The 20,048-nt window shown below is 44.2% G+C and overlaps 1 protein-coding gene across 2 annotated transcripts in view; it reads right to left on the bottom strand.

Moving 5' to 3' along the window:
* CDKAL1 (CDK5 regulatory subunit associated protein 1 like 1) overlaps positions 1-20,048 on the bottom strand; it is a 658,282-nt gene that overhangs the window by 424,618 nt on the left and 213,616 nt on the right. For both annotated transcript variants that reach the window (XM_055128799.1, XM_055128800.1), the window contains exon 8: positions 2,186-2,306. In XM_055128799.1, the coding sequence (XP_054984774.1) occupies positions 2,186-2,306 (121 nt within the window). The remainder of the gene's footprint in view (positions 1-2,185; positions 2,307-20,048) is intronic.

Genomic DNA, 20,048 nt, shown 5'->3' with positions numbered 1-20,048 from the left:
CGATCTGTGGGGAGAATGTAGCACAATCCCATTCAACTTTCAAACGCTGGAAGTCAGTGAGTCATCCTCTTTAGTCACTAAATGCGTGTTAAAACCGTGCCGTCTACATTCTTCTTTGTTCTCAGGATACGAGGGTAAAAGCAAGAGGCAAATCCTTGCCCTTGTGCAGCTTATTATACGCCAGTGAGGGGAGACAATTAAAAATGAAACAAAGCACTGGAGAAACAGCACAAGGTGTAAGCACTTGCCGTGCGTGAAGCCGGTCTCTGGAGTACAGAGCCCAGAGTAAACCCAGAGCGCCACCAGATATGGACAATTCCCTCCTGCCCCACAAAGATCACACACACACACACACACACACACACACACACACGCACACGCACGCACGCACGCGCATGCACACATCCCTCCCTGGTCCCTGGTAAGAAATCTTAGAAAGGAAAATAACGCAGATGAGGAGGACATGTAGGGGCTGTCTTTACAAAGCAACTGAGATGAGCACTAAAGCAAACCCCAGGGCTAAACATCTGAAGGGGAGAGAAGGACAGAGGAGGCGGGAATAGCAAAGGGTCTTTTTTTTTTTTTTTTTTGCTTTTTGGGTCACACCGGCGATGCACAGGGGTTGCTCCTGGCTCTGCACTCAGGAATTACCCCTGGCGGTGCTCAGGGGACCATATCGGATGCTGGGAATCGAACCCGGGTCGGCCACGTGCAAGGCAAATGCCCTACCCGCTGTGCTATTGCTCCAACCCCAGCAAAGGGTCTTGACCTCTGGCTCACACTTCGAGAGATAAGTCAACTGGCGGCTTCTGGGGCAGCTGGGCATCTCTGGACGTCAGGAGCCCAGAAGCGAAGATCAGACCTGGGTCCAGGACAAATTCACCAAATCCGCGCCAGGCCCCGCCCTAGTGTCAGGGAAACCCGAGTGCGTTCATGCATCTGCCCTCAGCACTGGCAGCGGGGTGAGTCCACGCAGGAGGGGAGAAGGAAGGGAAATGAAGACGAGAGACGGGCAGCTGCAACAGGCCGGGAGGTGTCAGAGCCCGGAGTTGAGAATATGTCGGAGAAGGAGAGGGCGGCTCGGAAGACAGCCCGTCAACGGCAAACCCCGGGCGAGCCACTTGGGGGTGGTCCTTTTGCTCCATTTAGCTTGGGGACCACATCTGGTGGTGCTCCAGGAACACACCAGGCGGGGCTCAGGGACCATACGGGGAGCCAGAGGTGGAACCAGACTCGGTAAAGCACAAAGCAAGAGCCTCCCCCCGTACGCTCTCTCCAGGGAAACGTTTTTAGAAAGAGAAGGAAGATGAAGCAAAAAGGGGCAGGATGCCTTACATCTGTGGAAAAGGGGAGGCGGCCGTTCAAAGGCAGGACTTCTCTAAACTTGAAGAAGTCAAGAGCGTTGGTGTGTGTGCCAGATAGGGCTTGCAGAGAGCTGAGCGCAAGCATCTGGCCTGGGTTAAATCCTCAGCACCCCATCCGATCTCCAAGCCCGCCAGGAGTGATCCTTGACAGAAGAGCTAGGATGAAACTCTGAGCACAACCAGGTATGCCCCACTCCCCAAAAAGAAGCCTTGGTATCAAATTCATGGGCTCCAAGAATACCAATTAAGTGGGGAATATGTAACTTATTTGTTTACAGTCATAACTGAAAGAGACCACATTCAATTAATGTCAATAAAAGCAACTACAAATGAGTATACCGAGAATTACTGATCAGACAGAATTTCCGTTTAAGACATAGAACGCAGGAGTACTCCTGATGCTTGTCTTGAGCTTAAAGCTCTTCAGAGTAACGTTCTTAAAACATGCGTACAGGGAAGTTAATAAAGCATGCTCAATATCTTGTCTTTAGTTAAATCCTATTGAAAAAAAAAGTAGTCAAAGACAAGTATATTAATCATTCCACAGAGCACACGACTTTTCTTGAGAGACTTTAACGAAGAACATAGCTGCAAGATGAAACCCTGCCAAAGCAGAAGCGGAAAGGATTATTAATCCGAGTTATCAAACTCGAGTGCAAATGGAAGCATCGTGTGTATTCAAGGGACGTGGGAAGGAGACAGTATCTGGATGCTTCAGAGCTCTGGGCTTTTTCCTTCTCCGTGCAGATGTTCAACGACTTTTTCCTGCGCCACCAAAGTGACAGAGCCCGCGGTGAGGAGCAAGCCTGAAAGGGACTCACCCGGTGTTGATGGAAATGATTTCTATCAGTGGATTCTTCCTGATCTTGGGCAAATCCAGCCGGGCGCCCCCGAGCCGCCTGCCGTTATCCTTCTTCTGACCCAGGAGTCTCACCGAGTGACCTGCAAACCGGCACAGAGAGACACATCAGCAAGCACCGGACGTCACACTTTTCCTTTGCTGCTCACCACAAGTGTGTTCATTTTTTTTTTTTTTGCCTGCAACTTGTCTTGTCTGCTAAAGAAAATAAATAAACCCAGACGATAGGATCGCTGAACCTAAGAAAAACTGCCACAGGGAAGAGACGAGTTGCGTTCCTGGCCTGTGGTCAAAGATGCTAATAGTATTTGCACATTGTACACTACAGCGATGCGCAGAATAGAAATATCCTCAGAATGCAGCTCCTCGAGGGACGAAGGCTGCGCAGAGGCAGGTTCATTGGGATGGGAAGGGGTCTGGGCTGCCGGCCAAGGACATGGCCCCGGGGAATCGTGTGTGTGGGTGCTGAGAGCAAACAGCTCCTGAAAGAAGGAAAGAATGTAACAGCTGACTCAAGAGGACACCTTACAGCTACATTTAAACACTACTGAAAGTTTTGTTTGGGGTTGTTTTGTTTCTGGACCACTCCTGGCAGGGCTCAGGGCTTACTCCTGGCTCTGTGCTCAGGGATCACTGCTGGCGGACCTCAGGGTGTTGGGGGTCCAATCCTGGATGCATGCAAGGCTGGCGCCCAGCCCATCATTCTATCTCACCAAGGACCCCTGAGCTTGTTTTTCTTTACCACAAAAGAAAATACAGCCACTGCAAAAAGTCCTTGAAATGTTTTTAATTTAAAACTTTTCAGTTAATTGCAAAGATATATATATATATATTATATATATATATAAAGATGGAAAAGTGGTACAAAGCATTCAGCCACTGTAGATATGTGATTATTGTCTATATTTATTTGTATTAACCTTTTATACTTGTCTATTTTTAGACTCACAAAAAGTCCTCTATTCACCCACTGTGAGTACACAATTCAATAATCTTAAACAAACACCCTGGAACATTATCACGAGAACTCAGTTTTAGGCCATTTCCATACCTCCAAGGCCTCCTGAGCCTATTCATAGTCCCTACCTCTGTCACATCAAATACTGCAGGTTTTGCTAATCTGCTGACCACAGGATGGACATCTGAACGACTTCCAATTATTACCAATAACAGAAATGTTTCTATAAATATCCGCACACAAGTCTTTGGGTCGACTTTGTTTTCCTTTCTCTTAGATTTCTAGAAATAGTATTGCTCGGTCATGTGTTAAATTTACACTTACCAGCAAACAAGCAGTAACATTGCTAAGTGGCAGTAACATTTTATATGCCAGCAGGCATTTATGAGAATTTGTGTTTCTCATGCCGACTGGTCCAGCCTTCTCGGAAAACAATATGGACATTCCTTCAAAAACTAGAAACTGAGCTTCCATATGACCCTGCAATACCCCTTCTGGGAATATATCCGGAGGGTTCAAAAAAGCACAGTAGAAATGACATCTGCACCTGTATGTTCACTGCAGCACTATTCACAATAGCCAGAATCTGGGGCTGGAGCAAGAACACAGCGGGTAGGGCATTTGCCTTGCACGCGGCCGATCCGGGTTCAATTCCCAGCATCCCATATGGTCCCCTGAGCACCGCCAGGGTTAATTCCTGAGTGCAGAACCAGGAGTAACCCCTGTGCATTGCCAGGTGTGACCCCCCCCCCAAAAAAAAAGGTCTGCACAATAGCCAGAATCTGGAAACAACCCAAGTGCCCTGAAACAGACGACTGGTTAAAGAAACTCTGGTACATCTACACAATGGGATACTATGCAGCTGTTAGGAGAGATGAAGTCTCTGTGGGTGTGTGTTAATATATTACTGTAGCTTGAATAAAATGAAAATGCATTTCCAAATGGACAATGAGCAGCTGGCCTGTGGTTGGTCAACTCTATTTCTCCTTTACTATAATGCTGGGATGGTTCATTTCACCTGTCCACTTAATGGAACCCGCCGTTCCCAGACACTTAGCCGGACGCTATGTGGGCTACGTCAAGGATGGTGTTTCTGGATGAGCCTCATGGTGGAATCGGCAGACTGTAAAGCAGCCCACTCCTAAGTACTGGTGGGTGCTACCCACGTGATCACTTGTATCACTTGAGTCACTTCTCATCCTGTTTTTCATCTATTTGTTCGAGTGGGCACCAGTAACATCTCGATTCGTCCCTGTCTCGTTGCTAGTGTAGCCCAATGGTAGCTGCTCGCTCCAGGAACACGAAGAGCCTCAAACCGTTCATTCAGGGTTTTGACAATGAAGTCTGACCATCTTGTAGGTGGGTGGCCACGCGGTCTTTTGACGTCCCGTGAAATCCAGCCAGTAACAGCTCTAGTCCAGTGCTCATCTCTAAACTGCATTACGTGTCTGGCCCATCTGATTTTCGACACCTTGGCAAATGAGACAGCGTCCCTGATTCTTGACCGTCGACGGAGGTCGGAACTCTGAATTCCTTCTCTCACTTGAGTGAAACGTGATACTCCAAGCACAGCTCTTTCGATTCTTTTTTGGGAAACCCGAATAGCGTTCTCATCCTGTTTGCGTAGGGCCCAGGTCTCTGAGGCGTATGTTAGTGCAGGAAGAATGGTGAAGTCAAAAAGATGTTCCCGGAGCCAGAGGTTCTTCCTCTTAACCACTTCTTCGATGCTCTTGAAGGCGTTCTACGCTGCTCTCTTCCTCCTGCACAGTTCAGGTGCCAGGTCATTCATCACGTTGAGTTCTTGACCCAGGTATACATAACTGCTGCATTTGGAGATGTTACTTCCATGGAGGGCATGTGGAGTATCAGGAACTAGTCTGTTTCTCATGAACATTGTCTTCGTGAGATTCAGCTGCAGTCCAACCTTTCCAAACTCACAGTCAAAGTCGGCCAGCATTTGTGCCGCTTGGCTAATGTTTGGTGTTATGAGAACGATGTCATCAGTGAAACGAAGGTGGTGCAGTTGCAAACCGTCTATCTCCACTCCTATTCCTTCCCATTCCAACTGTCGCATGATGTTCTCAAGGGTGGCACTGAAGATTTTCGGTGAAATGGTGTCACCCTGCAGCACCCCTCTCTTTACACTGATGATCACTTCTTTGTAGACTGGTGAGATCCTGGTGGTGAATCCGTAATAAATACAGCTCACAGAGGATCCTGATGTATCGAGTTTGGAGTTTGAACACCCTGTTTGGCTAGGGCTTCGATGAAAGCTTCAGTCTCAACAGAATCAAAGACCTTCTTTAAATCAATGAGCGTTAGACAGAGCGATATCTTGAACTCTCTCGAAACCTCAGTGAGCTTGGTCACCATCTGGATATGTTCGATCATGCTGAATCCTTTTCGGAACCCGGATTGCTCACATGGTTGTTCTTCACCTAGTGTTCTGCCAATCCTATTCAGGATGACTCGAGTGGATAACTTGTAGATGACGACAACAGGCAGATCAGGCAACAGTTGCCAATGTCATGGATGTCTCCCTTCTTATACAACAGGACAGTCCTGCTGGTTTTCCACTGGAACATAACCTTGCATTCAGACAGGTAGCGTGTGAAGAGCTGAGCCAGTAATTGATGAGCACTGGTGGCAAATTCTTCAGGTGTTCGGGTTTGTCCTTGTCTAGATTGGGTGCTGTACGCTTCTTTTCAGACGAAATGGCGTGTCGGATTTCAGAAGGGAGAGCACTAGGAATGACATATCCATCCTGCGGAATTTGGTATGTGGGCAGGTGGACGTGGCTATCAAAGAGATCTGAGTAGAAGTCATGGATAACCTTTTCCATTGCCCTTCTGGAAGATGTGACAGACCCATCAGGACATCGGAGGGCAGTTGTCTTGGCCTTATAGTTGGCGAAGGACAGGTGGGTGTTGCAAATACTTTACCCAGCTTCTTCGGCATCGGCCAACACTACTGCTCTTCTCTGTTTGAGGTCTTCCTTTATCGCTTCTCTGTACAGCTTTGCAAGCTTGGATGTTAGCTTGTGACTGCCTGAGGCTTGTGCCAGACCATGTTGGCAAATGAGCTCGAGAGTTTCCACACGTGTGATAGAGGAGTCAAATGAAAACACAAAGTCGAGGAAGAGAGAACTCCTACCTCACTGCAGAACAGACATGTTCCAGCCTTCAGGTTCAAACTGAAATAGGGACTCTTTTCGGATCTCTTGTCTGCCCAGTGCAAACTAGAAACTGACCAACTTTCTATCAAGTTTCCAGATTCTCATATCTTTGAATTGGGGCTTGTACATTAGCTTGCCTGGTCCTCAACTTGCCCTCTGCATAAAGTGGAAATTGGTGGGGTGGAAGCAAGATAGCACAAAGGGGAGGGCTCTTGCCTTGCATGAGGCTGACCCAGGGTTCAATCTCCAGCATCCCACAGCATCCTCCCGAGCACTGCCTGGAGTAATTTCTGAGTGCAGAGTCAGGAGTAACCCCTAAACTTCGCTGGGTGTGACCCAAAAAAGCAAATAAATAAATAAAGTGGAAATTGTTAGCCTCCATTATGGTTGAAGCCACTTCTTTATCATAGCTCTCTTTTATAAACGCGAGTGTGTACACACACACACACACACACACACATACACACAACAAACTGAGTTCTGTTTCACTGAAGAATCTTCATTAATACAAATGTTTACTCCAGTATGTTGCCAGTTTTTTAACTGCAATGTTTATCTCATTACTCAGTTGTAAGAATTCTTTCTACATCCTGCTTACAAGACATTTAACATAAATATGATCTGTAAATATTTTCCCCCAGTCTGTTGCTTAGAGTTTCATATTACCCTTAAAAAAAAGTGGTTTTCAAGCTAATGTATTTCAACTTACTACATTTTTCCTTTAATGCTCATGGCGTGTGTGTGTGTGTGTGTTGTATCTAAGAACTCTGGCTAATCCAAGAACTCTGCATAATACATGGAATCCTAAAAATTTCTCTTGTTCTATTTCTTTGCATGTCTCGCTGTGTCCGGCTCTCATCTGGAGTTTCCCTCTTTTGCTTCTTGCGTAGAGCAGGGTTTATGTCAACTCTCTGCATACAAAGATTCAAAAGGAGCCGGAGAGATAGACAGCGAGTAGGGTGCTGCCCTCATACACAGCCTTTCCCGGCATCCCGAAGGACCTCCCCCTCACCCCCCACACCACCCCATGAACACAATCAGGAGTAAATGCAGAGATAAGAGTAAGCCCTAAGAATACTTGGGTGTCACCAAAAAAACTGAACGGGGGGGGGGGGGACCCTCCCTCTGACAGTTCTCGAAGCCAACAAGCGCAAATCCCATCCTCTACCTGACGGTTCTGTCCCTCAGTGCTTCCTGCAGCTGCTGTTCAACTTGTTCCTCCCGGGTTGAAAAATCTGAACCATAATCTGGGGGGGAACATATGGGACAAGCCCGAGACACACCAACCACAGACGTCTGTCCTTAGCCAAAGTTCAGCTGTTTTCATGAACCAAGTCTTCTCGGTTTGTTGGGTATTTTTTAGGCCACTCCCAGAGCGCTGGGAAGGTGTGTCGTTATTGTCTGGCTTTACTGCACATAGGAAGGTGTGTGCGGGCCCCTTCTGCATTATCATGCCAGAAGCCAATCAAAGACAACCTTTTAAAAGGCGATTACTTGAAATAACTTCAAACCCTATTTTAGTCCAGGTATAAGATGCTAAGCCATGATAGAGACGATGCACCAGCCATCATTTGGGAAAGATAAATGACTTAAAACATCTCCGGTGCCGGCAGCTCCTCATGGTCAGAAGCAATAAAACCATCAGCCATCGCTTTTCTCCACTAATCACTCTAATCAGAAAAAACATTAAGTACTTCGCTCAGGCTAACAAGTCTTGCTTTGGTTGGAAAACTGAGCTAAATCCAAGCAGGCATTTGGCACGCGAGATTTCAGAAATTTTTCAGGATAAGGTGAATTCTTTAATCAAAAGTCCAGTTAATGATGAGGCGCGCAACGTTGGCAGGAGAACATAATAGTTCTCTAAGAGATGCCAGGAGTTCAGTAATAACTATGCAAAGACATGCTATTTTCATACTAGCATCAAGACAAATTTCATTACATCCTGCTGAGATTTCAGTAATATGCAGCCTGCACTAATAACATTTGATAAATTATTCATCTTCACTATCTACATGCAAATAAAGGAACGTATTCCTGCCTGATGATATAATGAGTTATTTTCTAATCCAACGATTCATTAAAGAGTAGAAAACCTAACAATAGTGATTTTTTTTAAAAAAAAAAAAGACTGAAAAATACAATACACTAAAGACAAACTGGGAAATACCATTAAAAAGTCCTTTGTTATGTCTGGCCAGTGATGAAAAGAAAATTCAGACAAAATAATTTTAATAGACTAACAATAATGCTTTCACCTATTGTATGCCATCCTTTTTTTAAAAAAATAAATTATTGTAGTTTAGAAATTATCGTAGTCTAATAGTATTAACATTTGCAGTTTTTGATTTAAAAAGTGACTGCACCTTCAGCACCGCCAAAGACACCAAGATCCACCCCTCCCACTGTTCCTGTGCTATTTCTAGCCTGACTCTTCAAATGCCATCACGTTAAAAATTATTTCTCCAACTGAAGTGCTACATATTCCTTTTTTTTTTAAAGAAATATTTTATTGAACCACCATGAAAACAAGAAAAAAAATACAAAGCTTTCAGGTTTAAGTCACAGTCAAATACTGATTAAACCACCATCCCTTCACCAGTGCACCCGTTCCACCACCAAGAACCCCAATACACCCCCCTCCCACCCCACCCCCATCTAAGTAGCTAATGATATTCCCATTATTCTCTCTATATATTGAGTACATTTCATATTTCCATACAGAACTCACTATTGTTGATTGGAAATTTTCCCCAACAATCAGGCCTGCTGAATAAGCATCATCTAATAATTTCTCTTCCTTGGTAAAAGTGAAGACTTTGAGTCTGCGCGGCCGCGATAGCGGCCGCGCAGTTTTGGGTTTCTAATATTTTAGCTCAGTTCACAGTCAAAATGCATGGCTGCAAGGATCTGCTCTGGTACCAAAATGGGTTAGGAGATCTCAGGATCACAGTCAGTAGGCGCGGAGGCCTACATATTCCTTAGAGCGACAGACCACAGAATAGAAATTTCCTGCAAACCATTATTCTATGTGCATATTACCATCTAAACACTGACATTGGCAGAACAGCACTGCAGCACTGTCATCCCAGTGTTCGTGGATTTGCTCGAGCGGGCACCAGTAACGTCTCCATTGTGAGGCTTGTTGTTACTGTGTTTGGCATATCGAATACACCACAGAGAGCTTGCCAGGCTCTGCCATGAGAGCGGGATACTCTCGGTAACTTGCCGGGCTATCCGAAAGGGACAGAGGAATCGAACCCGGGTCAGCCGCATGCAAGGCAAACCCCCTACCCCGCTGTGCTATCACTCCTTCTTGTTTTGGCAGGAGACCAAAGCCAAACTGGACATGCTGTATACTTTTCTTAATTGTTATTTAGACTCCAGGATTGAGTATACTGTGTCCAGGGGCGTTTCAGACATACAGTGTTCCCATCTCCCATCCCACCACCCCATCCCCGTATCAATGACTCCTGGTCCACTCCAAGCCCCAAACCTGAGGTCTTGCCAGATACATTTCCAAGTTCAGTTACCATGGTTTGGGTTCCATGCTTTCAGCGGTGTTGGTCTAATGGCTTGGACATACACAACTGTCTCATCTCTACACCCAAGAGGGCCCTGAGGCCCCTGCTCCTTGCCCCCTAAGCTAGTTCTAGCCCTCCTCTCCTCCGCTCCCCGCCACCCGTCCCCATTTCTCTCCTCCCTCAGCATTTCTGTTTCTGTCATTTAGAACCTCTGTTTTGTCCACCTTTCCTATCTTCCCATTCCCTAAACAGATGATTTTACAGATTGGTGAGCGCATCTGGTGTTTGAAGAAGGAATTTTTAATTTAATTTAATTTAATTTTGGTTTTTGAGTCACACCTGGTGAAGCTTAGGGGTTACTCCTGGCTTTGCACTCAGGAATTACTCCTGGCGGTGCTCGGGGGACTGTATGGGATGTTGGGAATCGAATCCGGGTCGGCCGCGTGCAAGGCAAATGCCCTCCCCGCTAGTGCTATCGCTCCGGCCCCCTGAAGAAGGGATTTTTAAGACTGTGTCTCTGGAAAGAAAAGGAGAGGGAACGGAGGCTTAGGAATAGAGAACCATGGGGAGGGAGTGAAGAAGTGAAGCACCAAATCCTTCCTGTCAAGCTGACGCTGTCCGTGAGAGGCGATGGCTCCGAAGACGCCGTGACCAAGGGCCACAGCCTCACGCATCTTTATTCCAGTCCTTCTCACGGCCACGACGGCGAGCACTGAGCTCTGCAGAGTCGCTGTCTAAAGGGCACAAATGTATCTAGTGACCGGGTGGGTTTTACCCGTCTTTGTGGTGAGACTGAAAAGGGGCTGGAGTGGAAGAAGTCAGGACAACAGAACTGGACAGAAAAAGAAAGAGGTTGCATCGGGTTTCATATCTTTTTGGTATCTGTGAAATAAGAGATTAGTGGAGGAGTACTGACAGGAACAGGTAAAACTAATGTGGCCACATTAATTAATGATGAGGAAACCTCTACAGGGACGGTGACAGATAGGCAGTGATTCAAACAGGCAATTCAACACAATCATTGCTTCGCAAAAAGACTGCCTTCGTGTGGAATGGAACGTACTCGGTGTTCTGTTTTTCAGATCTTTTACATCCTCCATTTTGAGCATCTCCTCTAAATAACGGCCAAAAGTTTCTCAGTGGTTTTATTAACCTTCTTTAATAAACATCCAAGTTGTTACTTAAAAGTGTCACATAAAATTCAGCTATGTTAAACCAAATTTAATTTTTAGCCTGGGGCTTTTAGCAGTTATTTATAAATCAGCTACAAAACCCAGATTCTGGGCTGTGTTTTTCCTTTCGATCTAACCCATAAGAGAATGTTACCAAACTGGCTGAAAGTATTACCTGCTATAAATTTTGGAGTGAAAAAATGTCTAGCTTTATGTAATTTGCTTTAATGCATCTATTTGTAAATGAGTACTACTGAAAAAAAAAACCTACATTAAAAAAAAAACCTGCATGTTTACAATAATTGCTTCACTAGTTAGATCAATATTGTTTATGGAATTTTCTGAATCTCACGGTGCTGAGTTGAACGTTATTAGAGCGGAAGGGGAACATTATACATGGTGCCAGGACATACGGGGAAGCCCAATCTGACAACGTGTCAGAAAAGCAATTACAATAGCATTCACCAGCAGAAAGACCCAATTCCCGGAGCCTAAACGCGTGCATTAACTGAGTGGCAGAAATGTGACTACCAAAGAAACTATACATTTAAAATGAAATTATGTGTTACACGCAACCCAATTTTCTCCCAGAGCTGAAGCGGGTTATCTGAGTTAGCTTGAGAACACCATTACACACTGCAGGCAGTGACCTGAGATCCTGGAGGACCACTGTTTATTCGTCCCCTTTGAATCTATTTTTCTTGTAAGAGCTCTATAAACAGCCAGGCTTGCTTTCAATGCTCCATTCATCCCACCGAATTTTAAAGGCCACTCGCTGGCTCCTTAATAAATGACCACCCACCTCACCAGCACCACAGATCATGCCAGCCCCGGTTTCCCTGCTCCCGTACCAACTGCCATCATGAGTATGAACCTCCACCAGTTCCACATCCCAAACCCTGACCTCGGGGACGGTCTGCTGGAAAACTTCCCAGCTAAGCAAGACATGTGAGGCGGGGGGCAAAGGGCAGGAGAAAGGCTGATAGAAAATTCCAGTAAAATTTTAAAAAGAGGAAATGCACTGCGGATATCGACTAGTAAGGAAATGTAGTCATGTCAACATATTTAAGAATATTAGAAAAAAATACTCAATTTAACCAACTTAACTTATTTTTCTACAATGTTTGAGGTACTCTGAGGTAGCCGTATCTATACAAACATTATTTTAACTACTTAATAACAAAACTAAAGTACACAGGCTCTCTCTCTATGAGCCTCTGTGTATGGAGAGAAAAAGAGAGATCTCTACATAGAGACAAATATTTATATGAATATACATTCATCCCTAAAGAATGTAAAGTTGTTTTCTGATATTCATACTAACATGTGACCCTTATTTAAAAATGTTTTCACTTTTTTTAAAAAAAGAAAAGAAGTTAGGTGAAAAGGAAGCAGCTTTTTCTTAAGTCTAGATGAAAATTTCCTAGAAGAAATTCTAAAATTGACTAATAAACCCAAGATCATTACCATTCAAGCTCCAATTGGGGCTAATGAAGTTTCAAAAAGCATGCAGCATTTCTATGTTAATTAGAACAATGGTGTCAACATGAAGCTATTGAGTCCAAAAAGAGTTCAAAATGCAGATCTAAGTTTATGTGAAGAGAATCAAGCAAGGTCCCAACGTTACCTATGCGTAACTCCAGTGAATATTAGAAGGCAACACCTTAGTTGGCAGGGCAAGAAGCTGAGAGGAAGCAAAGACTGGGTGAGAGGACAAAGTTTAAAGCCCTTAAAATCTGAGGATTATATAACCTCAAAAAGGCCATGGTATCACAAAGCCGTCTATGTGACAATCATAATGATGGGAATGACATACGAATCAAAACTATGGAAGACAAAAGATGAAGCTGTTGGAATACAACACTCGAGCATTTTCCCCCCTGCCACTTACACAGTTCTGTTTTTGCAAGTAATAAGGACAATTATTTTAAGGCCATAATATTTAAAACAAAAGCTACAGCTAAGAAATAATCCAGATAAGCAAAATATATTCTTACCTCTAATAGAGCAGTAACAAGTCTCACAGTGGAGATGTTACTGGTGCCCGCTCAAGCAAATCGATGAGCAACAAGATGACAGTCACAGTGACAATGATACAGAATAGAGCTAACAACTGAAGGAAAACTGTCAACACTTAGTTCCATGTTTTAAAAACACCTTATTTCAAGTGGATATGCCTTTAACTACAGTGGGAAGCAATTTGTAGGGTGTCAATTTGTTTCTCACAATGTAAATTGAGCATTCCTCAGAGCACTCAAAAATCCCCTGTCAATAATTGCAAACAGTACCAATCCTTAAAAGAACCCAAGTCTCTGGCAGTCTTGCTATGACAGGGTCTTCCAAACCAAAAACTCGCCACACAGCTCTAATACCTTAATACTCACGTCGATCAAGTTTTGCATACCGGAGCTTCAATATATAAAACACCCATGGCGGCAGGAGAGAACTTAATACCAGCCATGCTCAAGCCTGCATTTCCAAAATTACTACAACTGAAGAAAGCAGGTAAGACAAGCACTCACAGAGGCTTTTGAGCTGCAGGAAGAGTTCAGAATGAGGCCACGTAGATCTAAGCACATCCAACTTTTACAAATGGAGGCACAAGTTCCCACATTCAATCCCAAATAAAAATCTCAAGTCTCCTCTCCCGAGCCACACAGCACAGCATGACAGACGGGAGAGGAAGCACTTGCCAACAGAGAACTCTGGTGAGCTGTTCTATCTGCAGGGCTTCAGAGAGGGGACCAGAGCACAGTGGGGAAAGCGTTTGCCTTGCGCATGGCTGACCTGGGTTCAATCCCTGACACCCCATAGGGTCCCCCAAGCACTGCCAGGAGTAACTCCGGAGTGCAGAGCCAGGGGTAACACCTGAGTAAAGAAATCCAAACTCTGGGTCCTCAAGCTCGTAAGTCTTCATCCCCTTGACGTTGGTGTCATCCAACGTCACCAGGAAGTTCAGCGTCAAGGAAGTTCAGAAGTACTTTAAGTGCATTTAAAATTGTGACCAACTGACACATAAGCATCAGGAAAACAAATTTCACAATACATGTCTGAAAAGAAATGAGGGCTGGAGCAATAGTACAACAGGGAAGGGGGCATGTCTTGCATGTGGCTGACCGGGGTTCGATCCCCAGCATCCCAAATAGTCCCCCCAAGCACCAGCAAAGGATTCCCAAGTGCTGAGCCAAGAGTAACCTAGGTATTGCCAGGTGTGGCTCAAAAACAAAAAATTTTAAATGACAGATCAAACACCAGTTTGTCAATATAAAGTCTCCCAAGATCAATCCCCTTCCCACTTAAAAAAAAAAAATCTGCCCCCTCCCCGCCCCCTGCCCGCCGCGGCTCGGGGCTTCTCCTGAAGCCCCTGCCTGGCACCTGTCCGCCGCCGCCGTCGGATCCTGACCAATCTCCATCCTGCAGGTAAACAGGCAATCCCTTGGAGAGCCTGCCTCAGCGCGGAGAAGCCCCCTCCCCGCCCCCTGCCCGCCGCGGCTCGGGGCTTCTCCTGAAGCCCCTGCCTGGCACCTGTCCGCCGCCGCCATCGGATCCTGACCAATCCCCACTCTGCTGCTTAGGGGCGTGTCCTCATCTCAGGGGGCGTGGCCTAAAAAGTGGGCGTGGCCTTTTTCCGGAGCGGCCAACGCTAACGCGGCCGCAGTTATTTTTTTTTTTTTTATTTTAACATTCCATGACTTCTCCTTTGGCCACAATTGATAGAATTCATTCTATCTGTGTCTTAGTGGGCGTGGTCTAAAGTGGGCGTGGCCTCCTCTCAGAGCGGCCAACGCTAACGCGGCCGCAGTTATTCTTAGCTACCTCAGCTCAATCCGTACTGTGTATTCCTTTGAAAACTCACTTTTGCGATCTCAAACATTTACGCAAAATACCCATTAGCTTAGGCTGACACTATAAAAGCTATCAGTGAATAAGGGAAGTTTAGCACAATCGGAGCCCCTTCTTCCCACAAAAGGAAGAGGAATAAAGAACTACAAGGTTCCAACTCTGCACTTCCGTGACAATATGAAGAAACAGCGAAAATCCCCTCCACCAAGAGAGGGAGAAGAAAAGATACTAGAAACCTCAAAACAGTCTCCCAACATCTACGACCTCTCAGATAAACAATTCAGAGAGGAAATATGGAGGAGAGTCGACCTACTCCAAGCAAATATGGAACAGACATCCAATAAATTAAGGGAGGAGATGAATCAAGCGCTGGAACGCTCTACCAAGAAAATACAGGAACAAATGAGAGCAGAAATGAGAGCAGAAATTTCAAACCTTCGAACCGAAGTCTCACAAATAAAGCAATCGGTAGATGAAATAAAAATATCACTAGATGCCCTCAACAGCAGAATGACTACAGCCGAAGACAGAATCAGCGAGCTTGAGGATGAGCTGCAGAAAGCTTACAGACAGCAACAAATCATGGCCAAAGACCTCAAAATGGCTATAGAGCGAATCAGAGCCCTGGGGGATGACTTCAAGAGGAACAACATAAGAATCATTGGAGTACCAGAACCACAGGGAAGTAACCCCAATGAAAAAAACATAGTCAAAGACATCATCGCTAAGAAATTCCCAGAGCTGGAGAAGGCAGGCGTCCAGATACAAGAAGTCCGAAGAGTGCCAGCAAAAAGAGACCCAAATAAAAAGACTCCAAGGCATATCATAGTCAGAATGGCGGATGCTGTAGATAGAGACACAATTCTACAAGTAGCAAGGTCAAAGAGGGAAATCACATACAAAGGAACACCCCTCAGATTTACGGCCGATCTGTCAGAAGAAACCCTCCGAGCCCGAAGACAATGGTGGGACATAGTGAAAAAACTCAACGAAATGAATGCCTCACCAAGAATACTTTATCCGGCTAAACTCTCACTCAAACTCGAAGGAACCATACACTACTTCTCGGATAAACAACAGCTCAGGTCCTTCATAGACTCAAAACCAATCTTGAAAGAAGGTCTAAAGGGGCTACTGTAAGGCAAGGAGGAGCCCCATAAGAACAACAAATCCCACAGAAAGATGACACAAAACCACATCACAATAATCTCTCTCAATGTCAATGGCCTAAATGCACCTATCAAGAGACACAGAGTGGCTAAATGGATCCGGAAATTAAACCCAACATTCTGTTGCCTGCAAGAAACACACCTGAACAAACAGAGTAAACATAGACTCAAAGTCAAAGGATGGAAAACAATCCTCCAAGCAAACAACCCCCTTAAAAAAGCTGGAGTGGCCATCCTGGTATCCGACAACATAGATTTCAGGATGAAAAAGATCAAAAGGGACAGCGAAGGTCATTTTCTGTTTATCAAGGGATATGTACAACAGGAAGAAATCACACTCTTAAACGTATATGCTCCTAACGAACGACCGGCTAAATATTTAAAACAACTCCTAACAGACTTCAAAGAGGACATCACTAACAGCACAATTGTAGTCGGAGACTTCAATACGGCCTTATCACCTCTAGATAGATCCACAAGAACAAAACTCAACAAGGAAACACTGACCCTGAATGAAGAAATTGAAGAGAGAGGCCTAATAGACCTATACAGGGCCTTACACCCCAAAAAGAAAGAATACACATTCTTTTCCAGTGCACATGGAACATTTTCTAAAATAGACCATGTACTGGGCCCCAGAACATACCTCAATCGAATCGGAAAAATAGAAATTGTAGGGGCTGGAGTGATAGCATAGCGGTAGGGCGTTTGCCTTGCACGCAGCCGACCCGGGTTCAAATCCCAGCATCCCATATGGTCCCCTGAGCACCGCCAGGAGTGATTCCTGAGTGCAGAGCCAGGAGTAACCCCTGTGCATCGCCAGGTGTGACCCAAAAACCAAAAAAAAAAAAAAAAATAGAAATTGTATCAACCATCTTTTCAGACCACGATGCGCTGAAGATAGAAGCTAACCACCCACAAATACGGAAAATCAAATCAAACACCTGGAAATTAAACAATTCCATGTTGAACAATGAGTGGGTCAAGAAGGAAATCAAGGAAGAAATCAAAAGATACTTAGAAACAAATGAGAATGAAGACACGAGCTACCAAAACCTATGGGACGCAGCTAAAGCCGTGTTAAGGGGAAAATTTATAGCTCTCCAAGCATTCCTCAGGAAGGAAGAAAGGACCCACATAGATAGCTTGACTTTACAACTCAAGACCCTAGAAAAGGACCAGAAAAAGGACCCCAAACCAGACCGAAGGAAAGAAATAATAAAAATTAGAGCAGAAATTAATGACATTGAAACCAAAAAAACAATCCGAAAGATCAATGAAACAAAGAGTTGGTTCTTTGAGAAAATAAATAAGATTGATAAACCGCTAGCAAGTCTCACAAAGAAAGAAAGAGAGAAAACTCTAATAAATCGAATCAGAAATGAAAAGGGGGACATCATAACAGAAACCAGTGAGATTCAAAAGATCATTAGAGACTACTTTGAAAGTCTTTACGCCACAAAAAAGGAGAACCTAAAAGAAATGGATGGATTCCTTGATTCCTACAATCTCCCAAGACTGAAGAAAGAAGACCTGGAATACCTGAATAGACCCTTCAATGTTAAGGAAATTGAAACGGTAATCAAAAACCTCCCCAAAAACAAAAGCCCAGGCCCAGATGGTTTCACTGGCGAATTCTTCCAAACATTTAAAGAAGACCTATTGCCTGTTTTCCTCAAACTTTTCCAGGAAATTGAAAAAACAGGAACTCTCCCAAACAGTTTCTATGAAGCACATATCTCCCTAATACCAAAAGCAAACAAAGACACCACTAAGAAAGAAAATTACAGACCAATTTCCCTGATGAACACCGATGCGAAGATCCTCAACAAAATACTAGCAAATAGGATCCAACAACTCATCAAAAAGATCATACACCACGACCAAGTGGGATTCATCCCAGGGATGCAAGGATGGTTTAACATTCGGAAATCAATCAACATAATCCAGCATATCAACAAAAGGAAAGATAAAAACCATATGATCATATCAATAGATGCAGAGAAAGCATTTGACAAGATCCAACATCCTTTCATGATGAAAACCCTTGCCAAAATGGGGTTTGGAGGAACTTTCCTCAAGATAGTCGAAGCCATCTATCACAAGCCTACGGCAAGCATTATCCTCAACGGGGAAAAACTAAGGGCCTTTCCTCTGAGATCAGGCACAAGACAAGGATGCCCACTCTCACCACTCCTCTTCAATATAGTACTGGAAGTACTTGCGATAGCTATTAGACAAGAAAAAGAGATTAAGGGCATCCAGATAGGAAGGGAAGAAATCAAACTCTCACTATTTGCAGACGACATGATACTATATCTAGAGAAGCCTAAAACCTCTACTAAGAAACTCTTAGAAACAATAGACTTATACAGTAAAGTTGCAGGCTACAAAATCAATACCCAAAAATCCATGGCCTTCATATATGCAAACAATGAGGCAGAGGAAAGGGACATGAAAAAAGCAATCCCATTCACAATCGTGCCCCAGAAAATCAGGTACCTCGGAATCAGCTTAACCAAGGAAGTAAAAGACCTTTACAAAGAAAACTACATAACGCTACTCCATGAAATCAAAGAGGACATGAGGAAATGGAAACATATACCCTGCTCGTGGATAGGGAGAATCAATGTTGTCAAAATGGCAATACTCCCTAAAGCATTATACAGATTCAATGCGATCCCTATAAATATACCCATGACATTCTTCAAAGAAATGGATCAAGCAATCCTAAAATTCATATGGAATAACAAACGTCCAAGGATAGCTAAAACAATTCTTGGGAAAAAGATGATGGGAGGCATCACCATCCCCAACCTCAAACTTTACTACAAAGCAGTAACAATTAAAACAGCATGGTACTGGAACAAAGGCAGAGCCGTAGACCAATGGAACAGGGTGGAATATCCCTACACACAACCCCAAATGTATGACCATCTAATCTTTGATAAGGGAGCAAGAGAAGTGAAGTGGAGCAAGGAAAGCCTCTTTAACAAATGGTGCTGGCACAACTGGACAACCACATGCAAAAAAATGGGTTTAGACCTTGACCTGACACCATGCACAAAAGTCAGATCAAAATGGATTAAAGACCTCAACATTAGACCACAAACCATAAGGTACATTGAAGACAAGGTCGGCGAAACCCTCCACGATATTGAAGATAAGGGTATCTTCAAAGGTGACACGGAACTAAGCAATCTAGTAAAAACAGAGATCAACAAATGGGACTACATTAAACTAAAAAGCTTCTGCACCGCAAGAGATACAGTGACCAGAATACAAAGACTATCCACAGAATGGGAAAGGATATTTACACAATACCCATCAGATAAGGGGTTGATATCAATGGTATATAAAGCACTGGTTGAGCTCTACAAGAAGAAAACATCCAACCCCATCAAAAAATGGGGCAAAGAAATGAACAGAAACTTTACCAAGGAAGAAATACGAATGGCCAAAAGGCACATGAAAAAGTGCTCTACATCACTAATCATCAGAGAGATGCAGATCAAAACAACCATGAGATACCACCTCACACCACAGAGACTAGCACACATCCAAAAGAACAAAAGCAACCGCTGTTGGAGAGGATGTGGGGAGAAAGGGACCCTTCTTCACTGCTGGTGGGAATGCCGACTGGTTCAGCCCTTCTGGAAAACAATTTGGACGACTCTCAAAAAATTAGATATTGAATTCCCATTTGACCCAGCAATACCACTGCTGGGAATATATCCCAGAGAATCAAAAAAGTTCAATCGAAACAACATCTGCACATGTATGTTCATCGCAGCACTGTTTACAATAGCCAGAATCTGGAAAAAACCCGAATGCCCCAGAATGGATGACTGGTTGAGGAAACTTTGGTACATCTATACAATGGAATACTATGCAGCTGTTAGAAAAAAGGAGGTCAAGAATTTTGTAGTCAAGTGGATGGGCATGAAAAGTTTCATGCTGAGTGAAATGAGTCAGAAAGAGAGAGAC

This window comes from Sorex araneus, chromosome 2 (assembly GCF_027595985.1).
Source record: "Sorex araneus isolate mSorAra2 chromosome 2, mSorAra2.pri, whole genome shotgun sequence".
Lineage (NCBI taxonomy): Eukaryota > Metazoa > Chordata > Mammalia > Eulipotyphla > Soricidae > Sorex > Sorex araneus.
The sequence above is the reverse complement of the archived record's forward strand: the minus strand, read 5'-3'. Positions and strand labels throughout refer to the sequence as shown.